At 36.8% G+C, this 20,273-nt stretch overlaps 2 protein-coding genes across 2 annotated transcripts; one reads left to right on the top strand and one right to left on the bottom strand.

Annotated features, from left to right (window-relative positions):
* Positions 1-259: 259 nt before the first annotated feature.
* LOC131395751 (olfactory receptor 5AR1) lies at positions 260-1,192 on the top strand. Its single transcript, XM_058527583.1, has one exon. It carries the CDS (start codon positions 260-262, stop codon positions 1,190-1,192), a length of 933 nt encoding a protein of 310 aa, XP_058383566.1.
* An 8,003-nt stretch (positions 1,193-9,195) lies between these two features.
* Positions 9,196-10,131, bottom strand: LOC131395752 (olfactory receptor 2G3-like). Its single transcript, XM_058527584.1, has one exon. It carries the CDS (start codon positions 10,129-10,131, stop codon positions 9,196-9,198), a length of 936 nt encoding a protein of 311 aa, XP_058383567.1.
* Between the last annotated feature and the right edge of the window lie 10,142 nt (positions 10,132-20,273).

Consider the following 20,273-nt stretch of genomic DNA (forward strand, 5'->3'; position numbering starts at 1 on the left):
CACAGATCAGGTCAAACATTTGGTACCCTGTGATAAATGACCTCAGAGCACCAAGGTCTTTGGAGAAGCAGAATTTGCCATCCCTAAGACACTAACACTTTCTCCTATTTTTACTGGGCGTCTGAAGAGGAGACAGGACCATCACTTTCACCAAAGCCATTTGAGTTACCTTAGGGGTCACAGAATCTAATTACTGGGAAGATTTTTAAGAATCACCCCAAATAATAAACCAACTCCAGGCACACATAAAATTGAAAAGATGGAGAAAGAAAACCACTCAGTGGTGACTGAGTTTGTTTTTATGGGCATCACTCAGGACCCTCAGCTGCAGATCATCTTCTTTGTGGTCTTCCTCTTGGTCTACCTGATCAATGTAGTGGGGAATGTTGGTATCATTATGCTAATCATAACAGACACTCAGCTTCACACACCCATGTATTTTTTCCTCTGCAACCTCTCCTTTGTCGACCTGGGATACTCCTCGGCCATTGCACCAAGGATGCTGGACGACTTCCTAACAAAACACAAAGTTATCTCGTTCTCCAGCTGTGCCACCCAGTTTGCTTTCTTCGTGGGTTTTGTGGATGCTGAGTGCTATGTCCTGGCTGCCATGGCCTATGACCGTTTTGTGGCCATCTGTCGACCCCTCCACTATAGCACTCTCATGTCCAAGCAAGTCTGCTTGACTCTCATGCTGGGGTCTTACCTGGCTGGCCTGGTGAGTTTAGTTGCCCACACTTCCCTCACCTTCAGTTTGAGTTACTGTGGTTCCAATATCATCAACCACTTCTTCTGTGAAATCCCACCACTCTTGGCCCTCTCCTGCTCAGACACCCACATCAGTGAGATCTTGCTCTTTAGTCTGTGTGGCTTCATTGAATTCAGCACCATCCTCATCATATTCATCTCCTATGCCTTCATCCTCATTGCAATCATCAGAATGAGCTCAGCTGAAGGCCGCCTTAAGGCTTTCTCCACCTGTGGGTCTCACCTCACTGGCGTCACACTTTTCTATGGCACAGTCATGTTTATGTACCTGCGGCCAACATCCAGCTACTCCCTGGACCAAGACAAGTGGGCCTCTGTGTTCTACACCATTATCATCCCCATGTTGAATCCCTTGATCTACTGTTTACGGAACAAGGATGTGAAAGCTGCTTTCAAAAAACTAATTGGAAGAAAACCTCAATGACAACAAAAAATGAAATTATGTCATCACCATGTCCATAGGTAAATGATAGTGGTAGAAGGATTGTGGCAGGAGATAGGAAATGCAAATAACTTTCCAATGAACACTACCCAAATTATCATCTATTTGCTGAGTGAATCTTAATCCCTAAAGAGTTTCCTGTAAACTTTAACCCTATGATCTGAAGGAAATAAAAATTAATGTTTTTGAAAGACATGGGAGCAAGTATACATTATAAGTATATGTTATAATTGAAAGATCAGTTGCTTTAGAACCAGGAAGATCTTTGAATCTCATTTTTACATCTCTAATTAGTGACCTTGTTGCCAAAGGACTACCTTTTCTCCTTTTTAATTGATTGTTGTATCTAGTCAATACACAAAGCACTCTAAATTGCATTAAATGCTTACAACAATTATTAGAGACAGGTATTACCCTCATTTTAAAGATAGTAAAAGTAAAGCTCAGGCAGGTAAACAAACTTGTCAAAATTAAGTGCTGGAATCAAAAATTGATCCAAAGTCTACACTTTCCATTCTGACTAATGGCAAACATTCAGGCTTTGGACTATTTAGTAATAAGCCCTCATCTAGGCTCTGCTATTTTCTAGCTATGTGATCTTGGGCAACTTACTTGATCTCTATAAGCCTCAGTTTCTTCATCTACTAAGTGGAGATAACAATGCTTATCTTTCAGTATTTTTCAAAGGATATACTGTAATCTATGTAAAGAATGTCAAATAAAATTCTTAATAAACATTATTTGCTTTTATTTTTCCTTCATTTCTATCTTACTATCCAGAATTATGCTATCAGTGTGATGCAATAAAGTGAGGGAATTAATTTTTATCCATGTAGTTGGTGGTAGAGTATGCATATCAACTTATAATGGCAACAGAAAAATGGATAGAAGTTGGATGACCTTGGTCTTAGTCCTACTCTCACCAATAATTCTCTCAGATAAATGCCTTAATATCTCTATACTTCAATCTCTTCATCAATAAAAAAAGGACTATTATTTTTATTTTTATTATTTTTTATTGTTTTGGTGAGGAAGATCGGCCCTGACCTAACATGTGTTGCCAATCTTCCTCTTTTTCGCTTGAGGAAGATTGACCCTGAGCTAACGTCTGTGCCAATCTTCCTCTATGTTGTAAGTGGGTCACTGCCATAGCATGGCTTGATGAATGGTGTAGGTCCCCACCCAGGATCCAAACCTGTGGACCTGGGTCACCAAAGTGGAGTGTGTTGAACTTAACAACTATGCCACCAGGCGGGCCCAAGAACTATTATTTATACCTTACCTATCCAATTAGTTTAAGTGATAAATAAATGCCTTCTGTTTCAAAAAACCTGAATTCTCTTTCATACATTCAAACTTTGTCCAGTAATAAAATCATAACAAAGATACATATGTCAATCACGTTCTCTATAATAGACTGCAACAATCACATGGGTTGGTGTTGTCTTTAATCAAAAAAGAGTTGGTAATCACTGTACTAGGGGCTATGAAAGGCAAAAATTGATGCAGAAGTGGCTAAGAAGGGATATATCAGAGTGAGATAAAGCTGAGATTCAATTATGCTTCCTCCCTGGTCAAGCTATATAATCTCAGGTGAGATTTTTTTTAAACAATCTGTGCTTAAGACTTGGTGGACGATGTGATTGTAAAGAAAGAGAGAAAGACAGATAGATAAATATAGATGTATATATGTCCTGACCTCATGCAATTTACATCCATAAGAAGATAAGATAAAATGCAAATACCTTGATTCACAGGGAAAAAAAATGAATAAATGCAAAAAGAGACTTGCGGTCAAAGTGCTGTGGAAGCTCACACTAGAAAGACAGCACTTCATCTTGGGAGATTAGGATATCTCTATGAAGGAGGGGGCGACTGAGTTGGGTTTGAAGCACGGCTCAGAAATTAAAGAGGAAAGCAAATGTAGCAGGGAATCCCAGAAGGAGAAAACATAGTTAACAAAGGCAAAGAGGCTGGAACCATGGGACATGTCCATGGGCCGTTTTGACTGCTTTGATGGAAAGGTTTGATGGTGAAGCTGGAATGTAGCTTGAGATCTGGCACCAATTTAGGGACACACGAGTTTATTGCTTGGGGCGTAGGGAGTTTATCATTTATGAATTCTAGAGAAGATTCTTCTTTGCTCCCTGAAATCCTGTCACATATCCATTAGCAGTGCAACCTTTGGGGAAACCAGTGGAGAACCACAGCCCTTAGACTGGTAAATCTGAGTAGACTCTGGCTTCTTCAAGCAGGTTTTCGATGGTGTGCTTTTCTTGATGGGGCTTGGACAAAACTCGTACATTTAGCCTTATGACTGGTCTTCTCCTGGGGGAAGAATTTAAACTTAAGTCCCTGGTTTTAATCTCTGCTTTAGAGAAGATAGCGGAATAATTAGGGTCTAAGCTTCCTTATCTATCCCATAGCTACGCCTCTTCCCTAACTCAGGAGCTATAAAATTGCCAAAGTCCTTTCCTTAGCATTCCAGGCCCTCCTCTTCCTTAAACCACCTCTCTGATATTATTTCTCCCTGCTCTCGTTGTGCAACATATTCTTTTGTAAAACTATTTCTCGAATGACTTTCACGTTTTTCTACCTCTGTATCCTTCCCAATTCTCTCCTTTCTCTACTCTCTGATTCTTTGATATTCTTAACTCCATGTCTCAGAATATCCAAACTCTTCTCTTCCTTCAAGGATCAGCTTAAGTACCACACCTTAAAAAGCCCTCATTGAGCTACTGGAGTGGTAAAAAAACTCTCTTCTGAACAGCAACATCCTTTAATTTATAGCTTTTTTATGGCTGTATGTGTGGACATTACAGTCATGCACATAACGTGTGTAAATGCTTTAAAGGCAGACACTATGTAAGATGTATCTGGATTTCTCCCATTGCAATAGTGAACTCATAATGGACGCCTAAGGAATGCTTATGAAAAGAAAGGAGTGGGATGAAATGTTTGTTGGCTAGACTGTTTCAAACAGCTACATGCACTACAGAAATGTGCAGCCACATGACGTACTCTGGAAGCAGCTGTGTTGGTATCTGTGTGCCTAACTATGTTAGAATAAGTGTTAATGAGACTAATAAGCCCCTTCACCAGACCTGGTTCTAGGAGACTGGAATAGGAGCTCACAATGAAATCAACACTATGAATGGCATCCACAGATGACATCTGAAATTCTACATTGTCAGCTTTATCCTAGCCATTCCCTTCCATGTCCCACCTCCCAGAAGTTCAAGTCCCATTGAACTCAAGTACGCCATGAAATTTCTCCCTTTGTATACTCTTGCTTATACTAGTCCTATGCTTCAAACACCACTAACTCACCTAGAAAGCACAAACTTCTGTTTTATGTCGCAAATCAATCATCACTCCATCTATAAATCATTCCTGGACTCACCATCCAGGGTTTTCTCATCTGTCAAGTGGTACCAATAACACCTACAACATAGAGTTGCTGTCACAGCTGAGTAAGATATTGTTACCATGGCCAGTTGTCCCTCTTCCTCAAGGCAGTTTTGTTTTTTGCCTATTGTCCTGGAGTAAGTATCAGTAGTGCCACCTTTCACTCTCAAAAGTACCCAAGCTCAGATATTAAAATATATGAAAAACCTAAGGAGTATTTTAAACACCTTGGGGCTTAATTAAATGGCGGCTTTCCTCTGTGTTAGAGAATTACTGTATACATAACTCTGCTATAACATTAAAACATGTACAGTTATGCATCACTTAACGATGGTGATACGCTGAGTTGACTGAAGTGTTGTTGCAGGGCTCATGACTGTGTTCCTCAGTATGAAGCCCTCCTTGCTAGACTGAGAGACTTTAAGATAGTCTTATTTTTTTTTAATCCTCAAATCCTAGGATAAGTGAGTAACAAATGTTCATTGAACAAATGAGTGACCATGACCTGCTAGACTAAAGAACTACCGAAACCTAGTCCCAATTCTGGATCTCAGGAAACCTATTAAAAATATGTGTAAGATCCAAAAATTCATAGGACATTATTGCATCATATTTTAAGATGATGAATTTATAGAAGTTTAAATATCATGCTAATGTGCTCTTAGTTTACAAGTAGTACAGCTAGGATTAGAACTAATTTTTACTGATTCCTAGCTCAGGGTTCTATAGAATAGGGAAATGTCCAGCATTGTAGAAAGTGAAGACATGATCAGAATTGAGGAAGAGGCTTGGAGAACCTCTATAAAGGTCTAGTTCATGGCTGTATTCCGTCTGATGATTTGATTAGATTGATTAGTCAGGATTTAAACAGGCTTGTATTGTGAAACCGTTGTTGAAAGACTCACATTTGCCTATGACTATGGCTAGCTGAACCTTTGCAAGATTAAATGGGCTAGAGAAGTCACCATAACATGAATAAGTGAGGAAAAGACACAAAATAGGAGATGACATCAAAGAAGCAGTTCAGCTTTCAGATTATGCTGAAAGAGTGGTATTGATGAGGAATAATTAGGTTCACCATGACTTTCTTCCCTTTCAGTATTTTACAATTCTCATACTTGCTACCTGGAATATTAAATTACTGTTATTTTTTTACTTTAAGAGGAAATATATCCAAAAGTAAATAGTAAAGCTGGTAACATGATGTGTGATGGTGGTGTTTATTATATCTGCCACACCTACAGTGACGACATTTAACCATTTAACATTGCATTATTGTCCTTAAAACTAATCAACCAAACCCAAAAAGTGAAACTATAAAGCCATTTCATAATAAATTTTGACAGGTTTATAACATATAAATTTATAAGAAATCTATTCTAGAGAGGATACAGATAGCTAGATATAGATAAATAGAGAGATTGATAGATATCTAAAGATTATCTAATCAAACAACTTTCATTTTACAAATAAAAGGAATGAAGTCCGTAGAAAAGTGTTCTCATAATACACAATAAAACTGAATAATCAAGTACTGAAAAAGTGTAGTTCACAACAGTAGTCCATTCTCTAATTATTTTGTTTACTCTAGGCTTTACTTTTATTTAGAAATGAGCAAAGCACTAGTTAGTATATTTCCTAGCTATGCTGTCTTCATGTTCCCATAATCCCAAACAAATCGAGGGGAAATAACTCAATAGAACATTTGATGTTGTGAAGGACGTGTAATTGTTGAGTTCACGGTTATTTGTGTTAGTCTTAAAATTAATTGTTGTTTGTTTTAGCAATGATTGTAACATAAAGTACATAGAATCATCAGTTAAATGTCTTTAAATGTTATTTTTCCTTTTAAGTCAAAAGAAGCAAATACAGGAAGGGAAGAAAACTTGTCTTGAAGTGTCTAGATGAGAACTAGGATAGGACGTGGGCTGTTTGGATGGCATTATGTTTCTTAGTTCACTTGACTCCAAGTTACCGATCAAAACAAACCAGTCAAAATGAATTGACCAGGTCAAGCAGTTGCTCTAAATAATGACTTTTTTAGAAAAACAATACAAAAATATTTACTTCTAGTTGTTTATGTGTTTTGGCTATGTGTGGCCCCTATGAGAATGGTTTTGTAATTTTTTCTGCATTTTTAACTAATTCATCCATTTATAGAGTTTGAGGGGTAAGGACTGGTAATGTTTTTTATATTTAATTTTTTTATTGATGTCATAATAGTTTATAACATTGTGAAATTCCAGTTGTACATTATTGTTTGTCGGTCACCATATAAATGCACCCGTTCACCCCTTGTGACCACCCTCCAACTCCCTTCTCCCAGTGACCACCAAACTGTTCCCTCTGAAGGACTGCTAATTTTTGTAAAACAAAAAAGCTTTCCATTTTATATACCTTTATGCATTTAATGTTTCTTCTTCAAGACTAATTGAATGTTATGTTTCCAATTTACAAATAGCCAACTTAGCATGTATTTCTTATTTGATAATATTTGGGAGAATTTTAAATAGTACTTTTTACTTTATTTTTATTTATTTATTTATTTTTAAAGATTTTATTTATTTATTTTTTCCCCCCAAAGCCCCAGTAGATAGTTGTATGTCATAGCTGCACATCCTTCTAGTTGCTGTATGTGGGACTCGGCCTCAGGATGGACGGAGAAGTGGTGCCTCGGTGCGCGCCCGGGATCCGAACCCGGGCCACCAGCATCGGAGCGCGCGCACTTAACCACCAAGCCACGGGGCCAGCCCAGTACTTTTTACTTTAAATAAATTGTTTGAAGAAAGTTAGTTAGAAGTATACCTTTCTAATCCTCATTCAGGTATTAAGCAAATATATAATATATAAAGTCATTTGTGTATCAAGGCAAATATACAAAAAAAAAAAAACCCTACTGTTTAACAAATATGACTGTTTGGTTAGTGATTTTGCTTTTTACTTTTTAAGTCAACTTTAAACCAACGATGTCTACTTTCCCTATTCCACCAGAGATGCTACATTTACTGATTATATATAAACTTTATATTTAGGGAGAAGAAATACTTACATTTTAGTTGTATATCTGTGAAAGGAAAATTACATTCTTTTTATTTTATTCTAAATTGTGAAATAAAGTGAGAAAATTTTAGAAACAGTTTATCTTTAATTTAATAACACGTTAATCAAAGGCCATATTTAAGCTTATTAAGTATATTAATTCTAAATTATATTTTGGTATTCTCTTAATTCAAAGAATAATTTTTTTTAAAGATACCACTGGTTGAAAATCTTCAAAACACAAAAAATATTGGTTTCCTCAAATTTGTGATTATCTATCTATCTATCTGTGTTCCACGTAGCATCTAGAGAGTCCTTTCAAAAACATAAGTTGTGTCATATCACCCTTCTTCATAATACTTACATTTTACCAAGAATAAATCCCTACTTCTTACCTCAGTCAACTCAGCCCTGTTCGGTCTGGCTGCTGCCTCCCTCCCCAGCCACACCTCCCTCTGCCCTGCTTCTCACTAGTTGCCTTTACTCTCTCAAATAGAGCAAACTCTCTCACACCTCCACAGCCTTTGTTCACAACCATCCCCCACCTAGAAAGTTCATCTCCTCAATCTCACTCCTATCTTTCCTGATCTTTGCATGCAGTCTCCTCAGAGAAGGTTACCCTACTTATTATTGTCTGTCACTGCCTCTTGATGATTATTTCCTTTATTACATTGATCACAATTTGTCAGTATAAGTGTCTATATAGTATGTATATTATAAATATTCGTGTATATATGAGGAAAAGAAGTGTTTCTATTTTATTTAACGTTATGTTACATAGTCTTTCAAAAATATGTAGCGAATGAACAAATTAATCCATTAATTAACATTTGACTAAATCTTCTGCTTCTGATCATTGCTATTCTCTTGTTCATACAGTCAGCCTAAGACCACCAGGAACAAACCTACAGACAGATAAAATCAGATTTATTGATCCATTGTAACGAGGAATACCACATTCCAGGATTTGGAGGGAAGGGTGGAGTTAAGACAAAATTTAAATGAAGCAATATTTTGACAGATTCGTTGCAAAGCAGGGCTGTATATAAAGGGGTCAAAATCAGTTGTAAACCACAATGTAGGTGTAGGTTCTTGTTTTCTTGGAAACTACAAAATTAAGACAGATGTGAAATGTTGCTTCTAAAAATCCTTATGTGAAGTTCTGATCCTGAGTTGAAAACTAAGAATGCTTCTCTATATTAAGGTGCTTTAGATCCTCCAGGCAGGAGTAAGAATTTTCATCTTACTGGTATAATTTCAAGCAATTAATTCCAGATAGTATACAATTTTAGAGAACCAAGATTTCTTGAAGAGTAGGGAAATCGTAGTCCCTCAATGAGGGGAGATGGTTTGACACATTAAAGCTGTGGCTTGTTCTTGGGGGAGACATTTCCTGTTGAATTTGCAGCTGGATTTATGTGTCTTTTATGAATGGCAGGGCAGATGTTGACAATCCAAGCTGTTTTTTTTCCTCTCTTCATATTCAGAAGTCAATTGTCTTAGATTAGCAGTTAACCTTAGTATCCCATTAAGAGCTCTCATGTCCTCTGTTTTGCAATAGCTTTCCTTAAAACTCCTCTCGCATCCTGGTTCCTTAGGCTATAGATCAAGGGGTTGAGCATAGGTGTGATCACAGTGTAGAACACCACAACGATCTTGCCCCCAGCCTTGGAGGACTTCGACTGGGGTCTCACGTACATGAAGATGGCAGTTCCATAGAGTAAGGTCACCACTGTCATATGAGAGGCACAGGTGGACAGTGCCTTGTGCCTCCCAGAGGCTGCCCGCATCCTGAGAACTGACAGAAGGATTCGGACAAAGGAAACAGCAATGAGGAGAAAAGGAATGAAGACAATGATAACACTGAAGATAAAAACAACCAGCTGGGTAAATGAGGTGTCAGCGCAAGCCAACCTCAGGACGGAAGGCACCTCACAAAAAACGTGATTCAGGACACTGGGCCCACAGTAGGGCAAACTCAAGGTGAGGACATTGATAATCAAGGAGCTCAGGAAGCTACTGGACCAAGAAATGGCTGCCAGTTGGACACAGGTGCTTTGGTTCATAATGACAGTATAATGAAGAGGATGACAAATGGCTACATATCTGTCATAAGCCATGACACCAAGGAGAACACATTCAATCACGCCAAAGGAGAGGGAGAAGTACATCTGAGCAGCACAGCTGGAGACTGGGATGGTCTTCTTTTTTCCCATCATGTTGGACAGCATTTGTGGGACATTAGTGGACGTGTAGCAGATATCCAGAAATGATAAATTAGTAAGGAAAAAGTACATGGGAGTTTGGAGACGAGGTTCTATCTGGGTAATAGTGATAATAATAATATTACCAGCCACCGTTAATAAATAGAAGAACAAGAACATAATAAAAAGAATTAGCTGCATCTTTGGCTGAGATGAGAGCCCCAGAAACACAAATTCAGTCACCGTGAAGTTTGTTTTTATCATATCCATTTTTCAGGCCACCTCCCTCTTCCGGAAACATCCACTCACCTGAAGACAAAAATCAAATGCGCTATGTGTCACAGTGTTGGAAATTCAAGACACAATTAAGAAAGCAGGGAGAAGTCTTGGTCTGAGATTATATCCTGAGTATCTGAATTGTACTGCAAATGGAAAGCTTTTTTTCGGCTTTTGGATGGAATAGTCTTTTGATGAGATTAAGAATTTCAAACTCAAGTGCTGATTAAGTTAGGCAGAGATTCTTGCCTTTTCTCTAAGAGTATGCTCTTTTGCTTGTTCATAATCTTTCTAAACCCTATTCATTTTTCAAAGCCTTTCTCATGCCACAACTCTTCAAAAAGCCCAGATTGTGTCTTTGTTCTACACCTGACAACAGAGCAGCATGATGCAGCACTCACATAAAAAGCAGTGAAGGGCCTTGCTTCATGTGCTATCCACCAACCTAAGAGTACAGACAGAAACAGCAGCCTATGGTTCTTCTCTATCATCCTGATGCAACTTTCCAGTGCTTAGACACCCTGATACCCTAAAGAACAAAGACTGTGCACACCAACAGCAAAACCACTCGTGGATCACACTAATTGCCAATTCTCCCAGCTTCACCACTTCCAGACTGTGGAGTCTTGGATGGTTTCATTATGTATAAAATGAGAATAATGATGGAACCAATTTTTTTGAGGATTGAACTAAATAATGTGTATAAAGAATTTAAGACAATGTCTATATGTAGGGGACAATCCACAAATAACACCTATTATTAATAGCGCTAATAACATTCAGTAATTCTATGTTTATCTGAAATTCACTTCCTCTAAAAAAAAAATTTCAGAGAAATAATATTATTAAAATGATATAGACCATTTAAAAGAACTAGGTCTTGGGGCCAGCCTGGTGGCACAACCCGTTAAGTGCTCGCGCTTTGCTACCGTGGCCCAGGGTTTGCCGGTTCACATCCCAGGCGCACACCGACGCACTGCGTGGCTAAGCCATGCTGTGGCAGTGTCCCATATAAAGTAGAGGAAGATGGGCACGGATGTTAGCCCAGGGCCAGTCTTTCTCAGCAAAAAATAAAAGAGGAGGATTGGCAGATGTTAGCTCAGGGCCAATCTTCCTCACAAAAAAAAGAAAAAAAAAAAAAAAAGAACTAGGTCTAGTCACTGAGAGCCTGTAGGCCCTCACCCTCTGCCTACTTACTCTCAGCTTATGCACAGAGTTAGTATGTTTGGTTAACTGACTTGCAGCCCTGAGCAGATTAAAAGCAATGACTTAGAAAAATTGGGGGTAATAAAGAGTTCTAGATGTAGGCACAGTTACGACAGCATGAAGAAGTTGCCAATCTTTCATTCACTCACTTGTTCATCTTTTTTTTTTAATTTCTTCCTTCCCAAAATACGTCTTTGATAATCTAGTACATACCAGATGCTAGGCATACACTGGTAAACACAACAGACATTTTCAATCTTTCATAGAGTTTACAGATTGGTAGAAAGTTGCGATGAAGGAAACAAACTGATTCCTGAGGGAGTGGGGAATCTTATCTAGAAGACATTTAAGAACCAAGTAAGTAGTTGCGGGTCATGAAAAAGACCACTCTATGCAAAACATCCTTTTTCAAATAATATTGATTCATATGTAATATGTTTTAGAGGCCTTTCTGATATTTTGATTTAAGTCACGGTTTTTCAAATCAAATAATTCAGCAAACTGGTTAACTAAATTATCTAAAATATGATGTCCAGGGATAAAGGAGAGATGGGCCTAGGAAGAGGAGAGAGAAGTTAAGTCACTGTCCTGTTTTCATCAAGAGTAGCAAGAAAGGGAGTGAGCAGGAGAGGCTGCAGAGTTCCCTTCCAGACCCTCCAAACAGTGGTAGAAAGCTCTGCTCCAAATAAAAAAAAGTTTTGATGATTTTTAGGAGTTACTAATGACAACAAATGACATCAACAGTGAGTTTCTCAGATGACAACAAGATGGCACACAATTAGGAGGTCACATGACTAGAAGTGAAGGGCATGGGATCCGCGATTGGAGAGCCGAGGTTACATGCCTGGCTCCACGATGAGCCAGCTGAGAGGCCTTGCACAATTCATTCACCAATCTGTGCCTAACTTCCTTTATCTGTAGGATGGGGGCAAGAGTAGCATCCTCATAGAATTGACGGACAAGGTAAATGAGATAATTCATGTAAAGCATCTAAAAGAGAATTAGGCATATGTAGTAAGGGCTCAATATTTGTGAACTATTATCATTATGATCCATGGGATCCTCATTAGAGGATCTTTGTTAAGTGTACAGAACAGGAATTACTGGCACTCCTCACCCTCCACCCAATGACAGAGAGACTAAGGCTTTAAGACAGTAAACAACTTGTTCGAAATCACTTGAAGAATTCCTGAATATTCATGCAACACCTACAACACACATGTGTATAATGTATCTACTATAGGAAAAAAAAAAAAAAACACGCCAGAAATAATAGTCTTGGTTCCATAGGCATGCGTGCATATCTAGAATCTTCTTCACATAAAGGAACATAAATATATTGGTTCAACATTTAAACACTGTTTATATTTTGAAGACAATAAAATAAGATACTCCCTAGTTCCTCTAAAGGCACAGGTGCCTCAAAGAGAATTTTTAGTCACTTTATGGCTGCAACTACTGAAAGTCAGCTAGAACCCATTCAGTTGTCAATTTTTCAGGATATAAATCTGTTTCTGTTCTTATCAGAACACACAGAGTTGCATATCTATCATAAGGATAAGAGCAATAAAGACATTTTTGTAAATAGATACCCACAATGTGAAGTAAATTCATCAAGTTAAATATGCGGCTGCAAAAGCCCTGGATATTTTGTAATTACCTGTAGATTCTATATAGGCATCTCAATCAAGCAAGCAGTCTCTTAGTTAACTGTGCACACTTCATTTTACCTCACAAGACAAGAGCTACTATTGCCAAATGCTTTCTTCCAATTTGTCTGCCTGGAAAACTCTTTTAAATGCTAGGCATGCATGACATCCTCTTTGAAACTCTCCTTAATTTAATTCCCCCAGACAGGGTTAATCAGAGACCTCTCTGCTGAACCATTTCCATCCTTTGAACAGACTCTGTTGTTGTATGTATGTGTGTGTGTGTGTGTGTGTGTGTGTCTGTGTGAATAAAAAGTTATTAGTCTATCCCTTCAATTGACTTTGGGTTTCTAGGGATCGTGTCATGTTTATTTGTTTTTCCATTTCTTAGCCCACAATAAACACTATTAAACGTTGATAAAACTCAAGTAAACTATTCTTATTTTCTATTTTTCTTAAGTCTTGAGCTTAGATTAAGAATAAATTCACTCTCATAGTAGCCATGATTTTAGTCAGTGAATAAAGTCAAGCAAAGTCATTTACTCCCTAATAGTTTATTTTTCTGAACAACACGGTCTCATGCTCAAAAATCTACCTAATTCAGTTTGAAAAAAAAGAAAAACAGTTGATGTGCCTTGGTGCCAAGCAGGTACAATGAGTGCTAACTACTACTTTGCTCAAGTTCAGGTTATTTTGGCAACATATAGACACAACGTATTAGGCATTTTATGTATTACATGAATAAATGACTCATCTTTCCATTCTGCAAGTCACAGGAAGAATCTAAAATATATTTGACACCAAACTAGAAAAGACTAAGGTTCCTTCATAAATTCAGGATTTTCAAAAGCTAGCTCTTTAATCTTTGTAATATAAATCACTTGAATATCATTTCCTCCAATGTGTAATTAAATTGTTTATTAAGTTTGGTAGACAGATTTGATAGATAGCAGTGACATTGTTGACCTTTGGTAGTATCTCATTTTCCAAGAACAATTTCACAAGGCATTATAGTGTAGGGCTAAGCATCAATTCTGGAGAAAGACAATCTGAATATGAATTCTGACTCCATAAATTCTCGGCTGGGTCACTTGGGTAAGTTTCTAAACTTCTCTAAGCTCATTTTTCTCCTGTTAAGTGGGATGATACTTAATTCATAGGATTATCTTGATTACATTAGAAAGTGCATCTAGCAGTTTTAGCATAGTATCTGACACATAGTAAGAGCTTAGTAAATTATAGCTAACAATATTATGTAAACTTCAAGTTTATTCAATTTGCTAGAAATATACTTGTGTTGTAAGCATGGAAGGACTATTAGACATGATCATAAGGGAAGTACTTGCTATATCCCTGTAGAGACGTTTAGAGCCTATATAAACTCATACAATCTCTATGTGTGTTTAGTATTGCCAAAACTTGTAATGTCCTTTCATTGGTTATCAGTTCATCAATGAATGAAATATATTATTAAAAGATCAATTTAAGGACTAAGAAGTTTAAGGACTGAGAAGAGTAGAGATAACATCATTTTTCTGTCCCTTACCTAATTAAGACAGAAATTAGGAAGGACTACCAGGAAGTCCATAAATATTTTTCTAATGAATCTGTCACTGAGTTATGAAAATTGTAATAGAAAAGGAATGATCATTTTTTAATAAAAACACCACTTACAGTGCTTACACATTACACTGTAGATGGTAATTTACCACTTAGTGTGAATTTGTTTCACAAGTCCTCTTGAACAAATAATTGGGATCTGCTTTAAGATAAAGCATGCAGGGAAAAGAGGAGAACAGGGAAGCAGGGGATCCTGGAAGGCCGTGCTCTAAGAGGGGGCCAAACCCCAACATCAGGAAGAAAGCTACGTTGGAAAACATTGTAACAAAAGTCACCAAATTTGGAGTTTAGTAGAGACAAATAAATCACCCCCACCCCAGAAAGAAAGCTTTCTCTATGAAAAAACAAAAATCACCAAAAAAACATTAATTGCTATCTATTATAATTCTGTATTACATGATAAGAATTTTTAAGTATTTTGTTGATAGCAAATCACATCTTCACAACTCCTAAATCTATTTATATCCGTTTTGACAATGAGAACACTGAAGATCAGCTATATTATTTTATCAAAGACAGAGTACTTAGCAGAGACATAATTTGTACTCGAGTCTGCCTAATTCCAAAATTTCCTTTAGTTAGACAACTGCTGGCTTTATTTTACCATTACTACTATTATTTTTTTAAATCTCACTAGATAATTGTAAACATAGGCGCAGCAGACAAAACATACCCTAAGGCCGTAAGTGATGTGTAGAAATAATCTGCTTCAAAGAAGTCCTCACCGCACACTCATGCAAACAGAAACCCATAAAAGACAAAACAGACATGACATCCACGTGCAAAAAATACAATTCCATGAAGATAAAATAAATCTTCTTTTATGATAACCACAAATGAGATACTGCCATAACCCAATTCAGCCCGTTTATAGATTAAAAATAAAGATAATGAATACATACACAGTGAAATCCCTGAGTCATCTGCGTTTTCTCATTTTAGGACCTTAGGCTGAATTTTGGATTCTTGAGGGATAATGTCCCAAACCAGTAATTAAAATTTACTTATTCGTTCTGAGGGATTCCTGATGGATGCATTTATTGTCTGTTCCTCCTCTTCTCTCTCCCCCGCGTATGAACCTTTGCCACGGTTAAACGCAACATGCCTTCCAAGAGACCAGGGTGTCCTCATCCTTCTGTATTGCCTAATACTGGTCATCATGAAAATGGGTGCATTTATCACAAGAACAGTAAAACCTGAAAAGCAGGCTTCAGAGACTATACACAGAATCATTTCCTGGAATCAACTGGAATTTGGAGATGGTTATGATCTTAGTATACTTTCAATAATCTACATAGCAAATTTGAACCCTAATATCTCTTCTTGATTATAGCAAACTCTGGAACCATCTATTATTGCACAACAACTAAACAGAAACTGTTTATAAGGAAATAGTAAAGCCGGCAAGGGAACTTACTAGTCTTGTGAGCTCAGACGTATCATTTCACTGTCATGATCCTTAGTTTATTCATTTTTAAAATGGGCATAAAAATATCTAGACCACTATATCACTCCTTTGTTATGGAGCTAAATGGGAGAAAAGAAAGAATAAAGGCAGGAAGGAAGAGAGGAAGGAAAGGAAATAAAAAGTTAACATTTATTAAGTCCCTTCAAAGTACAAAGAGCCAGCTGAGTCGAATAATGCCTCCACATAGTAATATAACGTAATCTGGTGATTCTCAAATCCTGAATGCACTATAGTCGATTGTTGTAGTGTATTTGTTTGGTTTTAATATCAGTGCCCAGGCCCTATCCTGAATCAATTAAATCAGAATCTCTGCAAATAGGACTTAGGTGTTTTGAAAATCTCCCCAGGTGAGCCACTGAGGCCTTATTTTCCCACTATTTTTACTAGGAAAAAGGATACATTTGTGGATTTAGAAAAAGCTTAGCCCAAAATCTTCATCCTCTTAGGAAGTTTCATGTCATTACCTCCCCACTTTTCCCTACTATGTTCCAACTTTTAAGAACTGTTGTGTGAAAACAATCTAAAAACTACCACATCCATCTAAGACTTTTTGGAATGTCCAATTCTACTGTACTTTAAAGAAGCTGGAGTTCCCCAGATTAGATCCCCACCGGGTGTCATCCTCCTCAGACTGCACTGGCTCTGGAATTGCAATGGAAGCTACTCAGTGTGCAAAGGAAAAACAATACATGGCAGACATAACATCTTTTAAAGTATACTTTCTCATTTGAGCCTCATAACTCCTGGAAATAGAACTCCACTAGATGGAAATCTAGAAAGGACAGATCACTTGTCTAGGTTTGTGTAGTTCATAAGTGATATGAAAAGCACTTAAAGGTTTCTCACATTAATACGTACATTGTCTAGGGCAGTGGTCAGCACAAGGACCTATGTAAACCATGGAATTTACTTGAAGCAATATGGGATCCTAAGACAATATGATCCATGACCTACCATCAGCAGAGCTTGAGTGTTTCTATGACTAGTAGACATTACTCTGTATCAAAGGGCCATATGCTGAATGCAGCCTGCAGTATTCCATTGACTCAAGCAAGTCCTGTTTTGTAAATCAGTCAGTCAACAATTATTTATTGAAGGCCTACTATGTGTTAGGCACTCCACTGGGAATTAAGCAGTCACAAGAAAATCTGTAAGATAACAAACTCTGATGAAACTAATTAGATGACACACTAGTGAAAAATGAATAAAATTGGATACTGATAAATTCATGAAGAAAATCAAACTAGGATGTTAGCAAGATGGCAGAATATGAATTTTCAGTGATCATAAAACTACTATGAACAACTATATGCCAACAAATTGGATAACCTGGAATAAATGGATATGTTTCAAGAAACAAGACGACCTTCTAAGACTGAATCATGAAAAAGATAGAAAATCTGAACAGAACAATAAAGAGTAAGGAGATTGAAGCGGTTGTCAAAAACCACTCAGCAAAGAAAAGTCTATGACCAGTTGGCTTCATGAGTGACTGTTATCAAACATTTAAAGAAGAATTAAAGCAAATTCTTTTCAAACTCTCCCACATAATTGACAAGGAGGGGACACTTACAAACTCATTTTATGAGACCAGCATTACCCTGATATCAAAGTCAAGGGTGTTAGAAGAAAAGAAGAGTATAGCTAATATTTTTGATGTACTTAGATGCAATAATCCTCAATAAAATTTTAGCAAATGGAATTCAACAGCACCTTAAAAGGATCACACATTGTGATCAAGTGGGATTTATCCCTTGGATGCGAGAGTGGTTCAACATACATAAATCACTAAGTGTGATATACCACAGTAACAGAATGAAAGATAAAAAACACATGATCCATCTCAATAGATGCATAAAAAGCAATTGACAACTTCAACATCAGTTCCTAATAAAAGCTCTCAACAAATTCAGATTAGAAGGAATTGACTTCAACAAAATAAGGCATGAAGGACAACCCCACAGCTAATATTATGCTCAATGGTGAAAAACTGCAAGCTTTTCCTCTAAGGTCAGGAGCAAGACAAGGATGCCACTCTTACCTATAGACAAGTGAGATTTCCTTAAATTACAAGTCTTCTGCACATCAAAGGAAAGAATCAACAGAGTGAAGAGACAATGCACAGCATGGGAGAAAATATTTGCAATTCGTAATCTGATACTCTGATATTTGCAATTCATAATCTGACAACAAAATACTCAAAAAAATAGCAGAAAAACAAGAAATCTAATTAAAAAATGGACAAAGGACCTGAACAGACAGTCTTAAAAGAAGACATACAAATGGCCATAGATATAGAAAAGAGTGCTCAGCATCACCAGCCAACAGGAAAATGCAAATCAAAACCTCAGTGTGATATCACCTCAAATCTATAAAATGACTATTTTCAAAAAGATAATGTGAATGTGGAGGAATAGGAACTTTTGTATACTGTTGGTGGGAATGTAAACTGGTGCAGCCAGTATGGAAAAAAATATGGCACTCCTCAAATAATTACAAATAGAACTACCATATGATCCAGTAATCACATTTCTGGGTATATAGCCAAGGGAAGCTAAACCAGTAAATCAGTATTTCTAAGCGATACTATGTTCATTGCAATCTTATTCACAATAGCCAAGGTAAGGAAACAACCTAAGTGTCTGTTGACCAAAGAATGCATAAAGAAAATGTGATATGCATATATATATATATATATGTATATGATTGTGACATTCAAAACTGACATACATATGATTTATATATATTATATAAATATATATTGTATACATGATTTATATATTTTTATAAATTTTATATATATAATAATTTTACATATAATTTTATAAATTATATATATTTTTATATATGATTTATGTATATTATATATGTTATAGATATAATGTGGTTTATATATTTTATATGTATACATTATATATATATGTTTTATATATTATATATATATATACACATAATGGAATATTTTTCAGCCCCAGCAGAAGAATGAAATCTTGCTGTTTGTGACAACATGGATGAACCTGGATGGCATTATGCTAAGAAAGAAAGACAGAATAGACAAATATTTCATGATCTTGCTCGTAAGCGAATATAAAAAGGTCTAACTTACAAAAGCAGAGGGTAGAATGGTGGTTGCCAGGGGCTGGGGGGGTGGGGGAAATGGAGAGATGTTCAAAGAGTACAAAGTTTTAGTTATGCAGGATGAATAAATTCTGGAGATCTAATTTACAGCATGGTGACCACAGTTAGTAATACTATATTTTATACTTGAAATTTGTTAAGAGAATAGATCTTAAGTGTTCTTATCACACACAAAAAATAACTACGTAAGATGATGGATATTTTAATTAACATGACTGTGATAATCATTTCACAATATTTATGTATAAAAAAATCACATTGTACATCTTAAATATATGCAATTTTTATTTGTCCATTTTACCTCAATAAAGCTGGAAATAAAAAAGAAAATCAAATCGTCCATGATAAAAAAGAGTAACAGGGGCTGCTTTGGTCTGGGTTGTCAGAGAGGCATCTCTAAGAAGGTGGTGTTTGAGTTGAAACTCAAGTGGTGAGAAGCAGGCAAAGTGAATATTGGAGGAAGAGTTCATAGTGCACAGCCCTGGTATGAAAAAGACAGAAGGCCCATAAAGCAAGAGTCTGGATAGAGAATGAGGCAGAGAAAGGAAAGAGATAACACCAAAATTAGATGATGTAAAAAGAAAAAAGAAAACAGTACAATAACCTTACATACTCACCAGAATGACTAAAATTTAAAAGACAAAAAAAGCTAATTTTTGTGAGAATATGGAGCAACTAGAGTTTGTACATGCTGATAATGAGGATATAACTTAGCACAATCACTTTTGAAAACTATTTAACGGTATTACTAAAGCTGAATGACCCAGCCATGCTAATACTAAGTATATATTCAAAAGAAATGGGTATATATGTTCACTAAATGATGTATCCAAGAGTAGATGCACTTTCAATCATAGTTTCAAACTGGAAACTATCCAAACGCTCATCAAAAGTAGAGTGGACAGGGCTGGCCCTGTGGCTTAGCGGTAAAGTGCGTGTGCTCCGCTACTGGCGGCCCAGGTTCGTATCCCGGGTGCGCACCGACACACCACTTCTCCGGGCATGCTGAGGCCGTGTCTCACATACAGCAACTAGAAGGATGTGCAACTATGACA

This window comes from Diceros bicornis, chromosome 31 (assembly GCF_020826845.1).
Source record: "Diceros bicornis minor isolate mBicDic1 chromosome 31, mDicBic1.mat.cur, whole genome shotgun sequence".
NCBI lineage: Eukaryota > Metazoa > Chordata > Mammalia > Perissodactyla > Rhinocerotidae > Diceros > Diceros bicornis.

Excerpts from the sequence above, each read along its gene's own strand:
- LOC131395752 (XM_058527584.1), bottom strand. The coding sequence starts at position 10,131 with ATGGATATGATAAAAACAAACTTCACGGTGACTGAATTTGTGTTTCTG.
- LOC131395751 (XM_058527583.1), top strand. The coding sequence starts at position 260 with ATGGAGAAAGAAAACCACTCAGTGGTGACTGAGTTTGTTTTTATGGGC.